The 24,191-nt window shown below is 41.6% G+C and overlaps 1 protein-coding gene across 1 annotated transcript in view; it reads left to right on the forward strand.

Annotated features, from left to right (window-relative positions):
* The window catches only part of LOC134345996 (probable E3 SUMO-protein ligase RNF212), an 85,891-nt gene that overhangs the window by 28,631 nt on the left and 33,069 nt on the right, over positions 1–24,191 (forward strand). The window contains exons 4-7 of the mRNA XM_063047335.1: positions 1,145–1,201; positions 7,050–7,108; positions 8,081–8,137; positions 13,960–14,012. Coding sequence (XP_062903405.1) covers positions 1,145–1,201; positions 7,050–7,108; positions 8,081–8,137; positions 13,960–14,012 — 226 coding nt within the window. The remainder of the gene's footprint in view (positions 1–1,144; positions 1,202–7,049; positions 7,109–8,080; positions 8,138–13,959; positions 14,013–24,191) is intronic.

Here is a 24,191-nt window from a genome sequence, read left to right on the forward strand (position 1 = left end):
ACAATATCATAAGCAATTACATGCAAGCAATGTTACAAGTATTAACACTGCTCATGTGTGACAGGACTTTATGTACTCTTACATATATCTCTGAAAACCCACCATCAGCCGCATACACAGGCATTTCTTTTTTTTTAATTTCATTTTTTATTTGTATAAGGTATTCACAAGTAATGCACCAACATTTTTTACATATCTAAACTTTTCCATTTTTTATGTGAGTAAATCTGTATTAATTTGTACATTCACAAGTGCACATTGAGATAATATAGAAAATAATTAGGCACTCAGATGTTTATGTGCAATTGTAATTCCGCTCTATTAAACTAAATAATGATAATAGTTGTGATAAAAATATTAATAATAATGGTTGAATACTAATTTCCATGTATCTCTTCTGGTCCATTTCTTTCTAGTCCAAAATTTCCCCAGATCTTTTTACTTGAGTTAATTCTACATTTTCCAAAAAAAAGAACAGTAAACATTCAAGCCAAGGGTGCTTACGTTAACAGTATTACTATGTTGGTGAGACAAACAGTATAAACCATTAGGAGAGTCATCTAAAGTCTGCTCGCCCTGGGGTTATAAATTCAATCCATTTATTCCAAATTTGATAAAATTTTTCCTTTTGAATTCTCAGAGAGTAAGTCATCTTTTCCATTTTAAATATTTCCAAAATGATTTCATGCCAATCTTCTAATGTAGGTGATGTTGGATTTAGCCACTTTCTGGTGATTGATTTCTTACTTGCTGCTAAAAGGACCTGCAGCAGCTTTATATCTTTCTTCTGTTCCAAAAACAATACATGCCCCAAGTAGAGAGTCTCAAAGTTCAGAGATATCTGAGCCTTAAATACCTTAACTAATGTTTTGTGAATACCTTCCCAATATAAGCTTAATTTAGGGCATATACACAGGCATTTCATGGTATGCCTCTTTCAAATGCTTATTCTGACTAGTTGAGTACTCTTAAGGATTGCAATGTTGCCGAAGTTTGAGTTTCTGTAGCAAATCATCTAACTGAGCTATAATACTAATATCTAAAAATTATATATACTGTAGTATCTCATGTTATTATGGAATGTACTATTTTTATTAGTTCTGAAAGCACAGTAATAATTGTGATTCTAATTGCACTACCCTAGATTATGGACTTTCAGGAAAAACACAGAAGACATTTATGTGCAAAAGAAATAGAGGAGGTAATGTTTTCTGCTAGCTGAAGGACTCTGAAACCATTGCCACTAAAATGCATCTGCACGATATTCAATTAAAACCTACTGGAATTTATTTCATGACCATATCCACAGAGCAACTTTTCTTCCATGTAGTGTGGCATATTTATTGATAACCATGCATAAGCAATGTTTTGGAAGAGGGTTGGAATATATGACTATTTGATATATTTACATAGATACCCCTAATATCAAAACCATATCTCTGGTTACAGAGCTACTGATTAAATTAGTTTTTCTATTTGAGCTGTAATTTTCAGATATCATGTATTAATATCTGTTGGGCCACACGTGCAAGTCTCATGAATTCAGAACTTTTATGCAACTGCTAAGAAACTGACTGTATCTCACAAAAATTGTTCTTTCTTTGTGGGAATGGTTGGGGGAGGGTGGGGTTAGGAGGCTGCAGTGACCACACAGTATTTTGCTCAAGGTGCTTATTCCGATGGCACAATATCAATTAGAGAACTGTAGTGCTGGCACCAGACTTGCCTCTTACTCAAAGACAGAGCTGCTTCAAATTGTCCCCACTGCTTGTATCTGTGGTTCCAGTTTCTTCCGTAGTAGGAGTTAAGGCTATGAAGTTATCCATCTCATGAGATTTTTCAAGGAGCACACTTTCTGTAAGCAGTTCCACAGATTGCTAGGATTCTTGATATTTGTATGTTGACAACTTACATATTAATCAAATGGCGATAATCTTGATTATTGCCCTCAAAGTCATTAAGGAACTCTTCTTTTTCATTACACTACTGTGGCTGCACTATATCAGTAGTCCTCTTCGTCATGGCCATGAATCTACTTATAGAGGCTGGGAAAAGAGAGATCAGAGGGCCAAAGACAAACACTAATATCAGACAGCCGCCAAGCAGAGGATTTATGGATGACCTTACAATTACAACTACAACACATATCTAGGCCAGGTGGGTACTCCAGGCAATGGACAAGACAGCCACATGGGCACGAATGACATTTAAACCTGCCAAATCAAGGTGTTTGGTGATAAAGAAAGGCCAACTCACCCAGAAGTTCACCTTGAAGATACAGGATGAAGAAATCCCGTCTATCATAGGAAACCCCATCAAGTGCCTAGGGAAAAGATATGATGACAGCCTGAAGGATGTCAACAACAGCAGACACCTGGAGCAACAAACAACAGAAAGGCTGGTAAAGATCGACAAATCAGGTTTACCAGGAAAGTTTAAGGCATGGATCTTCCAACATGGGCTCCTACCCGGACTAATGTAGCCAATGATGCTGTATGACATCGCCCTGTCAATGATCGAGGGCATGGAAAGGAAGATAAACTGGTATCTGAGAAGGTGGTTAGGAGTACCGCAGTGCTTCTCTTCAACAGGGCTATACAGCAAGTCAGCCAAGCTCCGGTTGCCCCTCTCCTCAGTTGTAGAGGAATTTAAGACTTCAGTCTATATGGACTTCAGTAAGGCCTTTGACAAGGTTCCACACGGAAGGTTAGTTAGGTATTAATATTGAAGTAGTAAAATGGATTCAGCAGTGGCTGGATGGGAGACGCCAGAGAGTGGTGGATAACTGTGTGTCAGACTGGAGGCTGGTGACTAGTGGTGTGCCTCAAGGATCTGTACTGGGTCCAATGTTGTTTGTCATATACATTAATGATCTGGATGATGGGGTGGTAAATTGGATTAGTAAGTATGCAGATGATACTAAGATAGGTGGAGTTGTGGATAAGGAAGAAGGTTTTCAAAGCTTGCAGAGAGATTTAGGCCAGTTAGAAGAGTGGGCTGAAAGATGGCAGATGGAGTTTAATGCTGATAAATGTGAGGTGTTACATTTTGGTAGGACTAATTGAAATAGGACATACATGGTAAATGGTAGGGCATTGAAGAATGCAGTAGAACAGGGGGATCTAGGAATAATGGTGCATAGTTCCCTGAAGGTGGAATCTCATGTGGATAGGGTGGTGAAGAAAGCTTTTGGTATGCTGGCCTTCATAAATCAGAGCATTGAATACAGGAGTTGGGATGTAATGTTGAAATTGTACAAGGCATTGGTAAGGCCAAACTTGGAGTACTGTGTACAGTTCTGGTCACCGAATTATAGGAAAGATGCCAACAAAATAGAGTACAGAGAAGATTTGCTAGAATGTTACCTGGTTTTCAGCACCTAAGTTACAGAGAAAGATTGAACAAGTTGGGTCTTTATTCTTTGGAGCGTAGAAGGTTGAGGGGGGACTTGATAGAGGTATTTAAAATTGTGAGGGGGATAGATAGAGTTGATGTGGATAGGCTTTTTCCATTGAGAGTGAGGGAGGTTTAAACAAGAGGACATGAATTGAGAGTTAAAGGGCAAAAGTTTAGGGGTAACATGAGGGGGAACTTCTTTACTCAGAGTAGTAGCTGTGTGGAACGAGCTTCCAGCAGAAGTGGTTGAGGCAGGTTCGATGTTGTCATTTAAAGTTAAATTGGATAGCTATATGGACAGGAAAGGAATGGAGGGTTATGGGCTGAATGCAGGTTGGTGGGACTGTGTGAGAGTAAGAGTTCGGCACGGACTAGAAGGGCCGAGACGGCCTGTTTCCGTGCTGCTAATTGTTATATGGTTAAGGCAGGGAATGCACACCTCATCATGACCCTCAAAGACTCCAAGGACGACAAGGTCAGTGAAGCAGGAGTCAAGATACAGACAGAGAGCAAATGGAAGATGGCAGAGGCAGTAGAAGAAGCAGAGTCCCGATTTCGCCACAGAGACATTGTTGGAATAATGTGTATGGGCAGACAAGGCCTAGGATGTGAGTCAACAATCAGGTGGAGGGAGGCCAACCCTAAGGACAGGCGGCACTTGGTCCAGCAGGAGATAAGGAAGAAAGAGGAGGAGGCTAGATGTGTGCGAGCAATGGAGATAGGGAGTCAAGGGACCTGGACAAAGTGGGAAACAGAACAAAGAGTGTTGACATAGGATGACATGTGGAAATATACTTCTTTCCAACTCCAGTTCTTACTGAGGTCTGTGTACCATGTATTACCAACTCCAACAAACCTGCAGAACTGGGGAATAACAGAAGACCCAATGTGCCATCTGTGCCAGAAACCAGCCAACCTAGAGCATATCCTTTCTTCATGCCAGGTTGCCCCTTCCCAGGGTCGGTACAGATGGAGACACGACCAGGTTTTGAGAGCACTCGCCCACACTTTTTAGACAGAGAGGAAAAAGGACCACAAAAAGGACAGCCAAACAAACTTCATCAACTTCATCAGGACCGGGGAACATGCTGCAGCAACAAATAAGTGTAGAGACGGTATCCTGAGCATGGCAAAGGACTGGGAGATGAAGGTCGATCTTTAAAAGAAGCTGGTGTTCCCACCAATAGTAGAGATCACACTTTGACCAAACGTTCTACTAAAGAAGCTCGTGGTGATAGGGGTAACAGTACCATGGGAGACCCGATGCCAAGAGGCTCACGAGAGGAAGCTTGCGAGGTACGAAGACATAGTGGCAGACTGCAGACGGCAAGGTTGACAGATGTGGAACCTCCCTGTTGAAGTGGGGGCAGGAGGATTTCCTGCCATGTCATGCTGGAAGATGATGGTAGCTTTAGGGATACAAGGGAGAACCAGGAAGAGAGACGTTAACACCATGGCCCAAGAAGCAGAGAGAGCATCCAGTTGGCTTTGGCTGTGAAGGTACGATAGTAGTTGGATGTCAGACCGTCGGGGGTAGAAGTCTAATCACCTTCTGCTGTCCCACCATCCCGAGGATGTTCCGGGTTAGGGGATGAAACGTCTGAAGACGGATGGACCCGGCTGATGACGGTCCAGCAGCAGAAACATCACAGCTGTTTTAAGGTAATGATTGGTTAATACCCAAAGCTGCTGCTTTAAGAAGTTATAATTAAACTCTGAAACCAAAGCAAACCATGATATAAAGTAGGAAATGGTGAATACGTATTTACGCAATGCAATAATCAAAGCAGGAGGAAACAGTATGACTATAAATGCTGAGCATAGACTGTATTTTCTATTTACATGCTGAGCTCCATTTTAGATTGGCCTTCTGTATTTACTTTTGAGAAGCTTTGTGTATTGAGTGCATGCTATGTTTCTGCTGGAAACATGGCGATACATACAGGCTGCCACAGCACAATCCTCGCTGATTTTATTTCATGCAAGCAACACATTTCACTGTATGTTTCGATGTACATGTGACAAATACAGCTAATCGTTTTTTCATACAGCAGTCATGTCTTCACTGCCTTACACTATACTGGAGAAATGGGACTTAGAGTAGATTTTAACCACAATGGTGCTGGTTGATTGAGTTTGAGATTATGTGAGAGGATGTCAGTTGACACATGGATTTGGGCAACAAGAACAATGAGAAAGCAATATTGCTTAACTGGCAAGATTCCTAGGAATTTTGCCCAGCATCAAGCAAGAAACTCTGTCCTGTCCCACCTGGAAAATGATGCCTCAAATGCCAGGATGCTGTTTATTGACTTCGGCTCGATGTTAATATGATCATCTCTCAGAAGCTGATGGGTAAGCTGTCTTTATTGGGTCTCAACACCTCTCTCTGTAACTGGATCCTAGCCACCGTCAAGTCTGTGTTGGCAGAAACATCTCTAGCTCCATCACGCTGAGAATCGGCACTCCCCAGTGCTCAGTCCTCAGTCTTTTGCTGTTTACGTTGCTGATGCATGACTGCATTGTTAGATCCAGTTCAAACAAAATTATCAAGTTCGCTGGTGAATCAACTATAGTTGACCATATCAACAACGATAATGAGACAGCATACAGCTGGTAGAATGGTGGGAGCACAACAACTTAAGGCTCAACATGGGTAAGACCAAGTAGATGATTGTGCAGTTTAGAAAGGTGCAAGCTGACTGCTCCTCACTGCACATATGCGACTCCCCGTGGAAAGAGTTGGGAGCACCAAGTTTCTGGGAGTGCACGTGATGAACAATTCTACTTGGTCCCTCAACGACACCTCTTTGGTCAAGAAAGCATAGCAGCATCTCCACTTCCTGAGGAGAATGAGGTGAGCAAGGATTACCTTGCCCATTTGAACCAATTTTTACAGGAGCAGTATCGAGAGTGTCCTGACCAGCTGCTTTACCGTATGATATAGGAATTGCAAGGCATCTGACTGCAAGTCCCTACAAAGGAATGCAAGGACTACTGACAGGATCATTGGGGTCTCTCTTCTACTCATTAAGAGTTGTTTTTTCAGGAGAACTACATGTGCAAGGCCTTTAATTGTCAATAATCACTTCCATCCATCCAACCATAAGTTTGACCTCCTATCAGGCAGAAGGTACCATAGCTTTAGGACAAGTACTCTTAGCATGAAAAACAGCTTCTATCCACAGGCTGTAAGGCTACTGAAACACTCTGGTACCAGCCAGGTCTCATCACATATGAAGCATTAGTAGCATTATGCAGTTCACTTTTTAACTTGCACCTTATTATGTGTTTGTTGTAACATTATGTGTTGTGTGTGAGTTATATGTACAGGTACTACATTGTGCACCTTGGTCCAGAGGAACGTTGTTTTGTTTGGCAGTATACATGTGTATGGTTGAATGACAATGAATTTGAACTTGACTCATTCTTGGAACCATATTTCCTTGCTGCATTAAGTGCAATGACAAGGCAAGTTTGAGTAAGTAATGAACTAATAGGACACAAAATGGTATAAGTTAAAAGGCATAAGATTTTTCTGGTGAATCGCATTTGTGCAATCTTATTATTGGGAAGATAGAAATAATGATTTAAATTGTTACCGGTCGTGGAAGTTTACCAACAATGTGTCTATATATTTCTTGTACAATCAGCATGCAAAATTGAAGGCCTACGCAGAGCATATTACACAGAAGAAAGAACAATTACAATGGTAAATATTTCTTCATCTCAAATGCCATGTTTAAGTCAGGTTAAGACTACGATAAAACTTTGGGTTCTAGTTTATCATATGTATTACCTTCATCAGTTATCATGACATTATCGTTTATTGTATTTCCTAAAGCTGAAGGTAATTTTCCTCCAGGTTTGCTTTTCTTCTCTACACTCACCCTGCAATCTTAGTCACCAATGCACTGTGAGTCACTTGGTGCTATCTACCTATATTTAGTTTCTGGTCTGGTACACAATTATACCTTTTTAAAATAAAAAAGCCTACATTCATTTTTGTCAGTGCATCTAATAAATCCTTTGAAAGTAATTAGTTAAGATAATTGTGTAGGTATTAATTGATAACCCTACCTGGAGCTTTCATCACACTGAAAATCTAACACTGAGACACTGAAAAGTTGATATTTATCATTAATTAGTTATTTATGGAGATCTGGAACAACCACAGCAGAATTTCAGTTATTTTGGTTGAATTTATGAAATATTTTCTTGTTGGAAAGGTGTTATTTAACATTGTGGCACTGGAGAAAATAACAGCCTCATACGAGGGGTACTTGATAGGTTCGTGGCCCAAGGTAGAAGGAGTCAATTTTAGAAAACCTAGCACATTTATTTTTCAACATAGTGCCCTCCTACATTTACACACTTAGTCCAGTGGTCGAGGAGCATACGGATCCCTTCTTTGTAGAAGTCGGCGTCTTGGACCTTCAGAAAGTGGTCCACAGCAGGGGTGATTGATAAGTTTGTGGCCTAAGGTAGAAGGAGATGAGTTATACAGCACTCGTTACATGCATGTGAAGTTCAGCTCTTTGAGTGATTATGCAGAAAGTTTGAAGTTAATAACTCGTCTCCTTCTATCTTAGGCCACGAACTTATCAATCACCCCTCGTCTGTTACAAAATGCAATAAAATCATAAAACTTGATTTCATAATGGATTGTATATTTATCTTTCAGTGAACTTGCAGAAAATAAGAACTACATAACAAAACTAGAAAATACATTTCAACAAAGGTAAAGTATCGTAGATCGAAAGAATGAATGGTAGATCCATTTATAAAGTGCTGCTAAAATGTGATGTCAGTAGAAATTTAGGGGTCACACTCAACATGCTACTTGAACACATTAAGCAGCAAGAAGGAAACTGCTGCTTTAATTACAGAATTCTTGCTGTTTGATTTCTTCTAACTGTTGCTATAATTTTACACACTTCTGATCTTCACAATTTTTCGAGTGTCCATAGTAACTGGCAGAAGTATGTTTTCTGATTTAAAGACCATTGCTGAAACTGATGTCCCCAGACACGGATGCAGCTACAGAGCATTTCTTTTTGGGAGAATAGCGAGGACAAAGCCGTTCAGATGGAAACAGAGTTGGGGGAGGGAAAGGAGGTCTTGCAAGAAAAGTATATTGATTGAGGCCATTTAGAGAGCAATACATCTACCCGAACTTCAGTACCAATCATTGTAACATCTATTCACAAAGGAGGTTCTCAAATAAATCTGTCAACCATTGCAGTTTCATCTCCAAACTCAGAGTAGGACAAGATGTGAAGTTGTCTGATGCAGTGAACTTTTATGTAACTGGCTCCTCCATTAGATCCAACAACATTAACAACATCTCAGTTGTAGTCCACTGCTGCAAAAATGGTAGATTGTTTATGCAATACATACTGTTGATCTCTGACAACATACATGTATGCACAGACTGTATATATGTTCATGTATATAAAGAGTGCTGTAGTGCCAAAACAACCATATGGTGAAATCCAACTGAAATTGGCACTGACAAGCTCCTGCAGCCCGGACGTGGAACACCTGTCGTCCATACTATCTGCCACAGGAATTCACATTGGTCATACTGACAGCAGTCTACATTCCCCCCCAGGCAGATATAGAGTGTGCTCTGAACATACTGTATGCCAACATCAGTGAACTTGAGACCAGGTATCCGGAGGCTTTGCTCATTACAGCCAGGGACTTTAACCAGGCCAACCTCAGAAAGGCGCTGCCAACGTTATACCAACATGTCTCCTGCCCCACTAGAGGCTGGAATATACTTGACCACTGCTACACAGCAGTCAAGGATGCCTAGCATTCCATCCCACGACCTTACTTCGGAAAATTGGACCATCAGGCCGTACTGCTCCTCCTGGCTTACAAACAGAAACTGAAGCGGGAGGTCACGGTGTCAAAAGTAGTGTCGCATTGGATGGAGGGAATGGATGAGGTCCTCTGTGACTGCTTTGAATCGGTGGACTGGTTAGTATTCAAGGACTCGGCAGCTAACCTCGATGAGTACGCCTCAGCTGTCACGGACTTTATTTGGAAATGCACGGAGGACTGTGTGTCTCGCAAGACGATCCGGGTATTCCGTAACTGGAAACCTTGGATGAACTATGAGGTCAAGGCCCTTTTAAAGGCTAGAGCTGCGGCTTTTAGGTCCGGGGATACCAGTCGCTATACGGAACCCAGGCGTGAACTCCGGAAAGCCATTAAGGGAGCCAAGAGGCAATATTGAGCCAAGTTGGAAGCCCAGGCTAGCCAGAGGGATGCCAGTAGCCTATGGCAAGGTCTAAATGAGATCACTGGGCGCAAAGAAAAGGCTGGGAATATCAATAACTGTGTCTTCCTGATGAACTTAATGTATTCTACGCAAGATTCGAACAGAAGAGGAGCGTTCCACTCCCTCCGGATGAACCGGACCTGGTAGCATCGAGATTCATCGTCACCGAGGAGGACGTTAGAAGGGCCTTCCTGAAGATAAATCCAAGGAAGGCGACGGGCCCAGATGGCGTCCCAGGAGGGGTTCTCCAGGTCTGTGCAAGCGAGCTAGCTGAAGTGTTTGCTGACATCTTCAGCTGCTCCTTGCTTCAGTCTAAGATCCCCTCATGTTTTAAGAAGGCAATGATAATCCCGCTGCTGAAGAAGAGCAAAGTGGCATGCCTGAATGACTATCGACCTGTGGCTCTGACATTAATTACTATGAGGTGCTTCAAGCGATTGGTTGTGGCACACATCAACCACAGCCTACCAGTCAACCTCGATGCTTTGCAATTTGCCTACCGGAGCAACAGGTCAACGGCAGATGCCATCTCTCTGGCCCTACATTCCTCCTTAGAACACCTGGAGAATAAAGATGCATACATAAGGCTCTTTTTCATGGACGACAACTCTGCCTTTAATACCATCATTCCATATAAACTGATTCCTAAGCTCCGGAACCTGGGCCTTAGCACTCAGATCTGCAGCTGGATCTTCAACTTCCTTACAGACAGGACCCAGGCTGTAAAAATAAGGGACAAGCTCTCCTCTACAATCACTCTGAGCACCGGTGCCGCACAAGGCTGTGTACTCAGCCCCTGCTGTACTCACTGTACACCCATGATTGTGTAGCCAAGTTTCCATCAAACTCAATATATAAGTTTGCTGATGACACAACAATTGTAGGCTGTATCTCAGGTTATGATGAGTTTGAGTACAGAGAGGAAATTAAGAACCTGGTGGCATGGTGCGAAGACAATAACCTATCCCTCAACTTCAGCAAGACAAAGGAATTAGTTGTTGACTTCAGAAGGAGTAGCAGACCGCACGACCCAGTTTACATCAGTGGTGCCCAAGTGGAACAGGTCAAAAGCTTTAAGTTCTTCGGGGTCAATATCACAAATGACCTGACTTGGTCTAACCAAGCACTGCCAAGAAGGCCCACCAGCGCCTTTACTTCCTGAGAAAACTAAAGAAATTTGGCCTGTCCCCTAAAACCCTCACTAATTTTTATAGATGCACCATAGAAAGCATTCTTCTAGGGTGCATCACAACCTGGCATGGAAGTTGTCCTGTCCAAAACCGAAAGAAGCTGCATAAGATTGTGAACACGGCGCAGCACATCACACAAACCAATCTTCCGTCCTTGGACTCAGTTTACACCGCACGCTGTCGGAACAGTGCTGCCAGGATAATCAAGGACACAACCCACCCAGCCAACACACTTTTCGTCCCTCTTCCCTCCGGGAGAACGCTCAGGAGCTTGAAGACTCGTACGGCCAGATTTGGGAACAGCTTCTTTCCAACTGTCATAAGACTGCTGAACGGATCCTGACCCGGATCTGGGCCGTACCCTCCAAATATCCGGACCTGCCTCTCGGTTTTTTTGCACTACCTTACTTTCCATTTTTCTATTTTCTATTTATGATTTATAATTTAAATTTGTAATATTTACTAATTTTTACTATTTTTAATATTTAATATTTGTAATCCAGGGAGCGGAAAGCGCAGAATCAAATATCGCTGTGATGATTGTACGTTCTAGTATCAGTTGTTTGGCGACTATAAAGTATAAATTTGTTGAATCAGTGAAGTTGAATGGGGGAGGGGTCATTGGGTCTTAATCATTGTGAAGAGACTTGAAATTTTGTGGATACTACTAAAGACGGGCCAGTGTTCAGGTGATCCAATACACCTGAGAAAGGGAAAGGAAAAGCAATTTCTTAAATGCAAATAGTATTTCAGTCTGTTGATGGTGACAGTAGTTCATGAGATCAGCCACATTTCTCCATTACCAAATTGGAAACTTGAAGGAATTTTGTAAACTTCAACAGAGTAAGCTTCATCACAGTTGCATAATTCTTGAAAAAAAATAGTTCTGAGTTCATTATTACTCGGAGTGCCTCTTTTAACATTTCCCTACCAATAGAGCAGGTAGAAGTGCTGTCCTGCTCTCTAAAGCCCCCTTTGGAAAGATGTTTCTGGATCCATAATTTATGTATTGCTGTTTAACTGCATTTCCCACTGAACTTAATGCTTGGTCAGTTATACCAAGGAATTGAAGGGGAAGTCGAGAGAACACGCACCACACCCATGACCAACACAGTCTTCCGGCAGCATGGAGTGAGAGGCAGAGGGCGAGAGAGACTGTCACATGCAGACACTTTTCTTTAGCTGCAGAGAGCGAGAGGCTGGTAGACAGTGCTGAACAACCATTAGCCTTCTGGTCACTCCTCGATGATTTCAATCTTCCTTGATGTTTTAATTAGCAAAATTGGTGAGAAATGAATTCAGCCATGGGCTCACACCCCTTCTCCAGGCTTCTTGGTTTCGAGGCCACACGCTTCGCTGGAAACCTCACGGAGACAGCAAAGCACCATATTGCTCAGTTGGCCTGAAAACACACCACCAAAATATAGATTATGGGCTCCAACAGCAGCAGAAAGAAGACGACGTAAAAGAAGTGAAAGAGGTAGTTTCGTGAACAGTCTGGAGGATGTTGCCCTTGATCGTGTTGTTCGCTGATGCCATCTTCTTCCTTTATTTTCTAGCCAAATAATCTAGTAAATTTCTACAGATGTATCGTGGAGAACATTCTGACAAGTTGCATTCGTGCCTGTTATGGAGGTGCCAATGCACTGGATCAGAAAAACAAGCTGCAAAGGTTTTTAGACTCAGCTAGCCCCATCATGGGCACTAGTCTCCCCACCAGCAAGGACGTCTTCAAAAGGCAGTGCCTCAGGAAGGTGGCATCCATCTTGAAGGATCATCACCATCTGAGACATGCTGTCTGCTCATTACCACCATCATGGAGGAGATACAGGAGCCTGAAGAGGCACATCCAATGTTTAAGGAATAGCCTCTGACCCTCCGTTGTCAGATTTCTCAAAGGTCCACGAACCTATAAACACCACCTCACTTTTGTTCACTTTTTGCATTATTTATTTACATTCTTAGTGTATTTCTATTGTAATTTACAGTAGTTTTTATGTATTGCAATGTACTGCTGGTAGAGAACAATTTTCATGACATACTGTATTGATTCCATAAACCTGATTGAGATTCTGATCCAGTTAACTGGAGTGTTACTATCACAACATTTTTACTATGATAGTTATTAATGTCATACTATGACAGGAGTTCATCAAGAGCTGTTTTAGATAAAGAAATGGCAACTTACCTTCAAAAATTATTTCTTTAAAACTTTGTAGGCAAGGCAGTGGCTATGTTTCATTAGGAGTCTGAGGAGATTTGGATTGTCACCTAAAATACTTGAAAACCTCTATAGATGTATTGTGAAGAGTATCCTGACTGGCTCCATCATCGTCTGGTATGGGGAGTGGTGGGACGCTACTGCACAAGATCGAGGGAAACTGCAGATGATTGTAAAATTAGTCAGCTCCATTATGGGTACTAGTCTCTGTAGTATCCACGATATCTTCAAGGAGCTGTGCCTCAGAAAGGTGGAGTCCATCAATAAGGATCCCCTCAACCTGGGACATGCCCTCTTTGCATTGTTAGCATCAGGAAGGAGGTACAAAATCCTGAAGGCGCACACTCAACGATCAAGAACAGCTCCGTTCCCTCTGCCATCCAATTTCTAAATGGACATTGAACTCATGAACACTATCTCACTTTTTTAACCTATTCTGCATTTGCCCTAATTATTTAATTTAACTGTTTCATACACATATATGTATACTTACTATAATTAAGTTTTTTTTCCTCTATATTTATCATGAACTACCTTTGCAAAGTTTACCTAATTTCACAACATATGCTGGTGATATTAAACCTGATTCTGATTCTGAGTGGCTCACTGCTTTAAGTAGGTTGAGCTCCCAAGTAAAAACCCTGGGGGGTGGGGGGTGGGGGATGGATTCATAACTTAACCCATTTATCAGACGAAGTTTAAAGGGGTGTTGCCCTTCCAGGAGAACACCATGCAAATTACTGCTATGACCTTCACAAATGTCTTCTGGGTTATTTAAATGAATATGTTGATTTGTATAATACAATATTAGTGAATGAAAATACTGTAGGTATTACTGATGCTCTTCTCTCTGGTATCAGACAGCAAACGCCACGATTGTCTACCCCAGCCACAGCAAGGGAATTTGTTTCAAGTAAGTTCTTCCTTAACATTAGAGCGCAACTCAAAATGAGCATATATGTATATGGTTAGATTGTTATGTTCATCCAGAGCCAATGTGCATAATAGTTTAGTCATTGCACTAACCAATTAAAAATATAACAATGACTTAACAGAGCCCATACAAGGTATTCATCCCTTTGGAAGTTTTCATGTTTTATTGTTTTACAACATTGAATCACAGCGGATTTAATTTGCCTTTTTTTTGACACTAATCAACAGAAAGGACTCTTTGGTGTCAAAGTGAAAACAGATTCTCCAAAGTGATCTAAATTAATTACAAATATAAAATGCAAAATAATTACATACATATTCACCTCCTTTAATATGACACACCAAATCATTACTAATGCAGCCAATTGGTTTTAGAATCACACAATTAGTTAAATGGAGATCACGTGTGCAGTCAAAGTGTTTCAATTGTTTGCAGTAAAAATACACCTGGATCTGGAAGGTCCTAACTGCTGCTGAATCAGTATCCTGGCAAAAACTACACCATGAAGACAAAAGGACACTTCAAGAACTCCGAGGAAAGGTTATTGGGTTATTGAAAAGCATGTCAGGAGATGAATATAAGGAAATTTCCAAGTCACTGAATACCCCTTGGTGTACAGTTAAGTCAATCAGCAAGAAGTGGAAAGAATATGGCACAGCTGTAAATCTGCCTACAGCAGGCAGTCCTCAAAAACTGAGTGACCGTGCAAAAAGGGGATTAGTGAGGGAGGCCACCAAGAGACCTATGACAACTCTGGAGGAGTTGCAAGCTTCGTTAGCTGAGATGGGAGATACTTCGTATACAATTGTTGTATGGGTGCTTCACCAGTTGTAGCATTATGGAAGAGTGGCAAAGAGAAAGCCACTGTTGGAAAAAAAAAACTCCCATGAAATCTTGGCTAGGGGTTGCCAGAAGGCATGTGGGAAACTTTGAAGTCAGCTGGAAGATGGTTCTATGGTCTGTTGAAACCAAAATTGAGATTTTTGCTATCGGAATATATATTATCTTTGGCATAAGCCAAATACCACACATCATCAAAAACACATTATCCCTACAGTGAAGCATGGTGGTGGCTGTATTATGCTGTGGGAATACTTCACTGCGGCAGTCCCTGGAAGGCGTGTGAAGGTAGAGGATAAAATAAAAGAAAATACAGGAAAATCCTGGAGGAAAACCTGATACAGTCTGCAAGAGAGCTGCGACTTAGGAATAGATTTGTTTTCCAGCAAGACAATGACCCCAAGCATAAAGCCAAAGCTATACAGGAATGGCTTAAGAACAACAAAGTTATTGTCCTGCAAATGGCCATGAAAAGAGTCCAATCTCCAATTGAGAATTTGTGGTAGAACTTGAAAAGGCTTTTCACTCATGATCCTCAGCAATCTGACAGAGATACAGCAGTTTTGTAAAGAAGAATGGAGAAAAATTGCAGTGTCCAGATGTGCAATGCTGATAGAGACCTATCCACAGAGACTCAAGGCTGTAACTACTGCCAAAGGTGCATATACTGAATACTGACTTGAAGGAGGTGAATACTTATGCAATCAATTATTTTGTGTTTTATATTTATAATAAATTTAGACCAATTTGTAGAGATCTGTTTTCACTTTGACATAAAATAGTTGTTTTTTGTTGATCAGTGTCAAAAAGAGCCAAATTAAATGCACTGTGATTCAATGTTGTAAAACAATAAAACATGAAAACTTCTGGAGGGGAAAATACTTTTTATAGGCACTGTATATTTTTGGGCAATTTTTAATGTAAAGCATTAATAAATAGTCTATGTCAATATCTATAATCTGCAATAAAGAATGAAGTATAAAATTGTTTCTGTTCTACACTGTTATTCGGAATTGTTGTAGTTACAAAAGCTTAAAATACTCCACCAGCTATGGTGTGTTTTAGTTACACCTTTTTACAAAAGTTATGTTACTGTATCAACTTTGTGTACTTAATATATTTACGTATTGATGAGATCTTCGCTGTTCTTTAGTAGTGCACTTCGCATCAGCACCAAGAAATGTTCTCAGTTTCAGCTGCAGGTGGCAGTGTGCAGTACTGTTGCTGTATGTCTATGTAGTACCGCCTAGAGGCTGAAACCCGACAATACAAAGCAGTAAACAAATGAAATGCTTGATGAATAACACACAAACAAGCAGGTCAGGCAGCAGCTATGGAAAGGAATAAAAAGTCAAGTTTTGGGTCCAGGTTCTTCATCAGGACTGGATGAATTACTGCCAACTTTCTCCTTGAGATAATAAAAGAACAAATAAATAGAAAAAAAATAAACTGACACAAAATAATATTCGAAAATGGGTAAATGAAGAAAGAAAATCAGCTACAGGATTATTATGCACTTTGAATACTTTTTAATTCCTAAAACATTCTTCAGATTTTCCTTTTATGACCTTTGCATATTTACATCACAGCACTGGTGTCCTAATCATTTTATTTGATTTTATATTATTCATATCTTTTTTCATTCAGCATGGATTTTTCTTCTTTATTTCACCACTTAGCTTAGTTGCTCTGTATAAAAATTGCAATACATTTTATAATTTTTAAATATATGTTTCTGGGAGGTCAGTATTTATTACTCATCAGTAGTTACTGTTGAATGTGGTAAGATGAAGCCTTCCTGAATCACCTGTGGTGCTGTTGGAGAGGGAATGCTGAGTGGTATTATTGTAAGGGAAGTGAAAGTATGTTTCAAAGTGAAAGTGATGTCTAATTGGTGTTTAACTTACAGGCTTTAGAGTACCTTGTTTTTCAAGGTGCAATATTTTATACAGCACAGAATAGGCCCTTCTGGTACAACAAGCCACACTGCCCAGCAACCCACCTGAACTAACCACAGGACAATTTACAGTGACTAGTTAACCTACTAATGGGTACTACTTTGGAATATGAAAGGAAACTGGAGAACCTGGAGGAAACCCACACGCTCACGGGAAGGGTGTATAAAACTTGTTATAGACGGCGTCTGTATTGAGCTCTGAACTCCGACACCCTGAGCTCTGACAGCATCATGCTAACCACTATGCAACCATGATGCCTATAGAGCAAACCTTTTCCTTAATGTAGGAGGAAGCCTTGTTGTACTGCTGCTATCCATATGGTACACACTGCAGGCATTGTGTTGATTTGGGCTGTATTGGAAGTTAAGACTTGTTATTGGATAAGGCAATGAAAAAAACTACAATGCGCCAAATAAGCTGCAGACAAGAGACACGTATTCTTCAGATCTGCTTTATTGTGGCAGGTGGAGAGTATTCTTCTATTCTGATAGGGGCAAGTAAAAGGCTTCTTTGTCTTTGTGGCTGTACTCATGGCACAAAGAGTTTTCCTCATTATCTCTGGAGCTGTATTTATAGGGGAAAATAAAGCATTCTTCGTGTTACTTTAATAATTTAGAGAGAGAACCTGACGTAACATCCCAGCCTCATTAATTGTCTATTTTAGATCAATATTTGGTTAGTGGTGACCCTAGGCTGTGCCTGATGGAGTAGTGGAGATTGGTTATGTCAGTCAGTGGTCAAGAGGATTTGCTGAGACTGGTGCTCAACTGAGTATGACATGATATTAACTTGCAAATTATTCCACATCCAGACGGTGGCAAGCTTGTACGGGTTTCAATTGTGGGCTGCTTCTCTTATTGAGCTCCTATCCAGAAGATTGGGATGCTCATCAATATAAGGCACACCATGTCAGCACATCCAGAGATGGTATCCCACACCATCTTGTTACTTCTCTTGTTGTAAGCAAGGTTGTAATGATGAAGAGATTACAAAGAAGATAACATAACAATAGTAGGGGAGATTCCCTGGATATAACTGCAGGATGCTCCTGGAAGAGTGAAGGCAACAGAACAAAATCACAACAAAGCCAGCTCCCCAATATTTCTCATAGACCTGTGGCAACAGTGCAGTTTCAACTCTCTCACTTTTATTGGAACTAAAAGTTGTGGATGCTAGCCTTTGACCCACAAAGGTTGGACATTCCTCTACTGCAGCTCTGACAAACATCTGGTACAGCAGACTACCTAAAGAGTTATTCAGGCTCTGGGGAATATGTAGGTATTCGGGAAGGGGTGGGATCTTCCAGCAAGGCTAATGAACCCAAAACTTGATAGGTCCTAAGGACTTAATGATCTACACCCTTGAGTTTTGAAGGAGGTGGCTATTGTGACAGCACCTGTACTGGTTAGCATCTTTCAAAACACTAAATACAGATTCTGGAATGATTTCAAGGCAACATTATGTCTTGATCTTTTTAAGAAATAAGGGAAAGAATAAATATGGAATCTTTAAGCTTTTGTCTGGCATGGTTTATAGGGAAAGTCCTTGAATCTATGATCAAGAATGTGATATCTAGAGACTTAGAAAATAATATGAGCAAGGCCAGTATGGATTTATAAAAGGAAAACCATGTTTGATTGGTCTATTGAAATATTTTGAGAATATAAGTATGTAGTAGAATAAATGAGGAAGAAAATCCTTCGAGGATAGGAAGCTCAGTCATTGAGTTAATTCAAAATAGTGATTTATTTCTGCATATTAGATTTGGCAAATGGGAATGAAAATAATGTTAGAGCTAAAAGATCAGCCATAACTTGCTGAATAGTAAAGCAAGTTCAGGAGGCTGAATGGGAAACTCATGCGTCTTTTTCTAATATTCTTATGCTCTTGTTGCATACAGAGGTGTGTTGGTTATACATTCTGTATTTATAAAGAGTGATAAACTTTCATGTTCGCAAGCTGGTATGGGTTCCCATTTGGATCCTTGAGCACCATGTATGTAATTTCTCACCCCTCATTTGTTTGGGAAATCTACAGTTTGGGCAAAACTGTTTATTGTCTTGCTTGTTGTTCTGTTCAGGAGTGCTGCCTGTTTGTGTGCATGTGAATATCCATGCGCTGGATTGAAAGCACACGCAGGGTTGGAATGAGTTAATCAGGGACTCATAGATTTTATATATCATGCCAAGGGGCTATGGAAGTTGAAGAAAAAAAGTTTGCAATTTCATGCTTCCCCTAAGGTAGAAGGATCATCTGAAAGGTCATATTCAAATGCACATAAGCATGCTTCAGGCAGAAGCTTGTCAAGTGGCTCTCTTCAGATTCCAGGAGCCCCATCCGTTGACCCACTGCTCTTGGGATTATCTTGTTAGCAAGGCAGCCCAGACTGTTCAAGCACATTCTAAAATACTCTATAGGGTCAGCCTTGTTCTACTCAGGACAAAGAGGACCTCACAAGGTTAAAATTTGAAGAAGCATGAAGTTTGAAAATCAAATGGTAGCCCAATGGGCAGTCTGTCAGAATTATCCTAAGGAAATGGAGGTATTGTCTTGCAGTTCAGTACTTATTTTGATGCAGAACTAGGAAAGTATCTTGTCCAACATGGAGAGGTCAGCCAGTTTGATTTGCATTCTTTGGAACACAACAGTATGGTCAATAACAATACTAATTGCTACAACTTCCACTACCATTCAGAATCAGCTTTATTATCATGAAATTTGTTAACTTGCATTATAGCAGCTTTCAGAAATTACCCATCAGTTTTGTTTTTGGAATTCAGATGTCTTGCAATAAATTTCAGCATGCTGTAGTTAAGGTTTATGTAGCTGTCCAGGATGTTAAATTGAAAGCAAGTTGCTTGGGATTTCCAGCATCTGCAGATTTTCTCAAGTTTATTAAATTGAAAATTGTTTAGAACTTGTCTTAGTTGCCTTGTCCTCTGGCAGGTCACAGGGCTAGCTATTGCCTGTACTGATAGTTGAATGGAGTAGCAGGAGAATCCTGGAAAAGGAAACTTCTGCACCTTTTGGATGGCAGGATTGGGGCTTTCATTGCTGCCAATCAAATATTTGACTTTAGGTGTTGACTTTCAGCAGGACACCTCAGACATCTCAAACATGCACTAAAGTAATGGACATCATGGCTTTGAAGTCTGATGGTGAAAGCAGCTGCCAGAATTGGGCTTTGATTTGCTGGAAGTGAAAATCCTGCTCAAGGGCAGCTCATAATCCTGGTAACCTTCGATGCTGCATCTGAATCTCCTTGTCTTTCTTCTTTACTTACCTTCTTTCTTTTTGGCTCAGGTGGTAATGGATGATTTCTGTCAATCACCCAATTGTGTAGCTGTAGCACGTGGTAATTCTCTTAAAATCTGGCATTTACTACTCCTACAAGTGCTGGTAATATTATATCAGAGTCTCTCTCTCTTCTTGTAGTCACTGGGAAACCCATAACACCGTAATAACGTAAAACATGGAGCAGAATTAGGTCATTTGGCCTATCAAGTCTGCTCCATAATTTTATCAATGTGTATCCTTGGATCTTCTATGATCTTCTTTTAACCACTACTTACAACGTCATAATTGCCAATCTCTATAACTGCGCTACATGATCATCTACCTTATTCCATATACTGCAAACATTCAAATATAACACCTGCAGTCCTGTATTCATCACACTTTTCGAATTTGCCCCCATGCTACCCTTCAACTCATGTTACACTGACTGCAATTTTGCCCTATCATCTGCCTGTCCTTCCTTAGTCTCACCACACTGCATCTAGTTGTGTACCAACTACCCATATTCAGCCTTATGACTTTGGTTCCCATTCCCCCCCCCACCCACCAAATTAGTTTAAACCCTCTCCAACAGCTCTACCAAACCTGCCCGCGATGATATTGGTCCCTGGCACTCCTTGCAATCAGTGACAACTGAAGTGCACTAACACAGCATTCAGTCTCTTTAAGAAAAGTTCTTTATAGAAAGGAATATGGAACTTTTGAAGTCCAGATTCCCAGTGTATTGCTAAAGCAACTTAGTCAGTTTCTAGAGAAAGTGGATGGTGAAAGGTGAGCAGGGCTGCAACTTGGATTTGAAATGATCTCCATGTCAGAAATTGTAAAAGGGTCTTGACCCAAATGCAGAGCAGCAGAGATGATTCAGCAGTGAATGATGACTTTAATAATAAACTGCAATACAACAAGTCACTAGTGGCCACAAAACAAGTGATTACAGATACTACACAGATAGGCAACAAGGTAACTGAAGACTAGGAGCAACTGGTGGTTCGATAGATGAACAAGGATTGTGGATGAAAGCTGAGTTTAAGTAGGCTGCAGGTGATGGATTGAAACAAGTGGCAGGTTATTCCTGTTAGCTAGGTGGAGACTGGGAGTTTCCTGCCTGTGAAGTCCTGACACTCCCAACTACGTGGCTATTGCTCTTTGTCAAGGTTATTCATTGCAGTACTAACCAGTAATATGATGAGTAGCCTCTTTAATACAACTGTAAATTAATGCGTCATCTAATTGTCAATGATCTTGGGAAGTTGCTTCTTGTGTCTCCTTTAACTCTTTTATCAAGAAGGCAAGAAGGATTGTGAATGAGAGCAGGCGTTGAGTTGAAACAAGTGCCAGGTGTATACTTTTAGCTGGGTAGATACTGGGAGGTGGCTGCCTGTCCAGGCCTGAAAGGACGACCTCCATCCCCTACAACTGGTACCTGACAGCTAGGGCGATCTGGATGGGTCCGGTGGAACTCCAGTGAATGATGGATTCAAGAGGAAGCTGGATGGCACCCAGGACTGTCCCTCCTGGCCATACCTTCCCTAATCGAACACGTACTGCACATCCCATTCACAACAACATAAACCCATCAATTGGTGAACTGTATACACTAGACCACCTCCCATGATCCGTGGTTCTAGAGATGCAAGCTCATAGAAATGCAAGCTGGGTTGAATGAACCGTAGAGAATGGGCTTGAGGCTAAAGGTAGGTGTGATTGTGAGGAACGGTGTCAGCTGGAGAAGGAAATTGACGGAGTTGATTTAATTGGTTATCTTAAAGAGACCAATGAATCAAGGTGACTATTTGCAGTAGTTGGTGCACAGGGGCAGATCTTGTGTGGACAGCCATACACAGTCCCCAGGCCAGAATTGTTTGACTAGGTGCAAATGACGGTTAGCCTGGCAACAGTAAGCATGGTTAACAGCTGGGATGGCCCTCCATGCTCCATTCCGGGCATTCTGGCATTGGCAAACCACCAGCATTGGCTCTTCTGCTGGAAACAATAGGGGTTGATAAGCATGAAACAATTTGAGGGATGACATATCCTGACAGAGAAGGTGTGTAGATTGTGGTACTGTTCAGCCATAATCCTTCCACATGGAAGGGTTAAAGGCTGCAAAGCATCGCAGAAACTTCTCCACTTGCTGATTGGCTTTCTCTGACTGACCATTGGTCTATGGGTGATCACCAGAGGACAAACCCACTGAAGTGCTAAGGAGGGAGCAGAAGTCACACCAGAAGAGGGAGATGAATTGTGAGCTCCAAAGGGACACAATGCTCTGAGGGAAGCTATGGAGACAAACCACATGTTGGAGAAACTGTTCTGCCCTTTCAATGGCTGATGGAAGTTTGGGGAGGGCAATGAAGTGGGCCCTTTGAAGAACTGGTCCAGCACTGTATTGATCACTGTATTACCATCAGAAAGTGACAAACCAGTGATGAAATTCGTGGTGATGTGGGACCATAGGCATCAAGGGACTAGCAGGGGCTACAGGAGCCCAGGGGATTATTGGTTGGAAGAATTGGGCTCGGCACATCGAGGGCAGGCAGCAAGGAACTGATGTACACCTGAAAATTCAGAGTCTGTCGTGCATCTGCATAGCTGGAGAAGTGTGAGGAGTTAGACCATAAGACCATAAGACAAAGGAGCAGAAGTAGGCCATTCGGCCCATCGAGTCTGCTCCGCCATTTTATCATGAGCTGATCCATTTTATCCTATTTAGTCCTACTGCCCCGCCTTCTCACCATAACCTTTGATGCCCTGGCTACTCAGATACCTATCAATCTCTGCCTTAAAGACACCCAATGACTTGGCCTCCACTGCTGCCCATGGCAACAAATTCCATAGATTCACCACCCTCTGACTAAAAAAATTTTTTCGCATTTCTGTTCTGAAAGGGCGCCCTTCAATCCTGAAGTCATGCCCTCTCATACTAGACTCCCCCATCATGGGAAACAACTTTGCCACATCCACTCTGTCCATGCCTTTTAAGGCCCACTAGAGTGCCTTCCACTGCTGGCATGTACATGTGGCTGTCAGGTGTGTGCTTAGGGCCTGGTGGATCTAGTTCTCAAGGTCCAAGATAATTGGTGCGAGGATCTGAAAGGATGGAATGATGAGCTGAAGGTTGATCTCCTTTTCAGCTGGGTTGAACTGTCGTGACAAGGTGTCTGCTTTAACTGTTCTTTGAGCCCAGTCAGTAGGAGATGGACAAGTTGAGTTGCTTGAAGAGGGCCCAGCCAGCCTGTCTTGTGCTGAGTTGGTGGTTCTGCTGAATGGATGAGGTTCTGGTAGTCAGTCCAGATCAGGAAGGGCTTGATGTTTCCCATCAGTTAATGTCTCTATTCCTCCAAGGCCTATTTAATGGCAAGTAGCTCTCTAACTGCTTCGCCATAAAAAGATGCTATGTAGAATGGAAGTTGCACAAGAAGAGGGCACAAGGGTGTGTCTTCCCATCTAGTCCTGGGAGAAAATGACTCTAGCACCCGTGTCAGATGTATCCTCCTCTACCATTAAAGGTCTGGAAGGGTTTGGAGGGCAGTGGTGAGACATCCCTTGAGCTCCTGAAAAGTATAGTCTGCAACAGCAAACCATTTTATCGGTGAGGTAGGTAGGTGAGAGGAGCAGCAATTTGGGTGTATTGCTGATGAAATGACAGTTAAATTTGGAGAAGTCCTAGAAGCAATGTAACTGCTTGTGGGAGCGCAGTCAGGGCCATTCAGTGACGGTGCATACTTTCTCTGGGTCTATGGCAGTGCTTTGGATGTTACCCAGGAAAGAAATGTCTGGGGTGTGGAGTTGGCATTTTCCTAACTTGCAGCGCATCTGGTTATTGAGATGTGACATATGTTGACTTGGGTGCCCTTGGAGAAGATGAGGATGTCTTTGAGATAGACTAACACATACCTGTGTAGCGTGTCCTGGAGGATCTTATTGAAGGTTGGAAAGACATCACCAAGTATTCATAGTGGCTAGAGGGGGTTATGAACACTGTCTTCCACTCATCCCCCTGGTGGATGCAGATCAGGTTGTACTCAATTTGTAGATCAGTTTGTTGAAGATCTCGGCCCCA

The sequence above is a fragment of the Mobula hypostoma genome, chromosome 4 (assembly GCF_963921235.1).
Source record: "Mobula hypostoma chromosome 4, sMobHyp1.1, whole genome shotgun sequence".
NCBI classification, from domain to species: Eukaryota; Metazoa; Chordata; class Chondrichthyes; order Myliobatiformes; family Myliobatidae; genus Mobula; species Mobula hypostoma.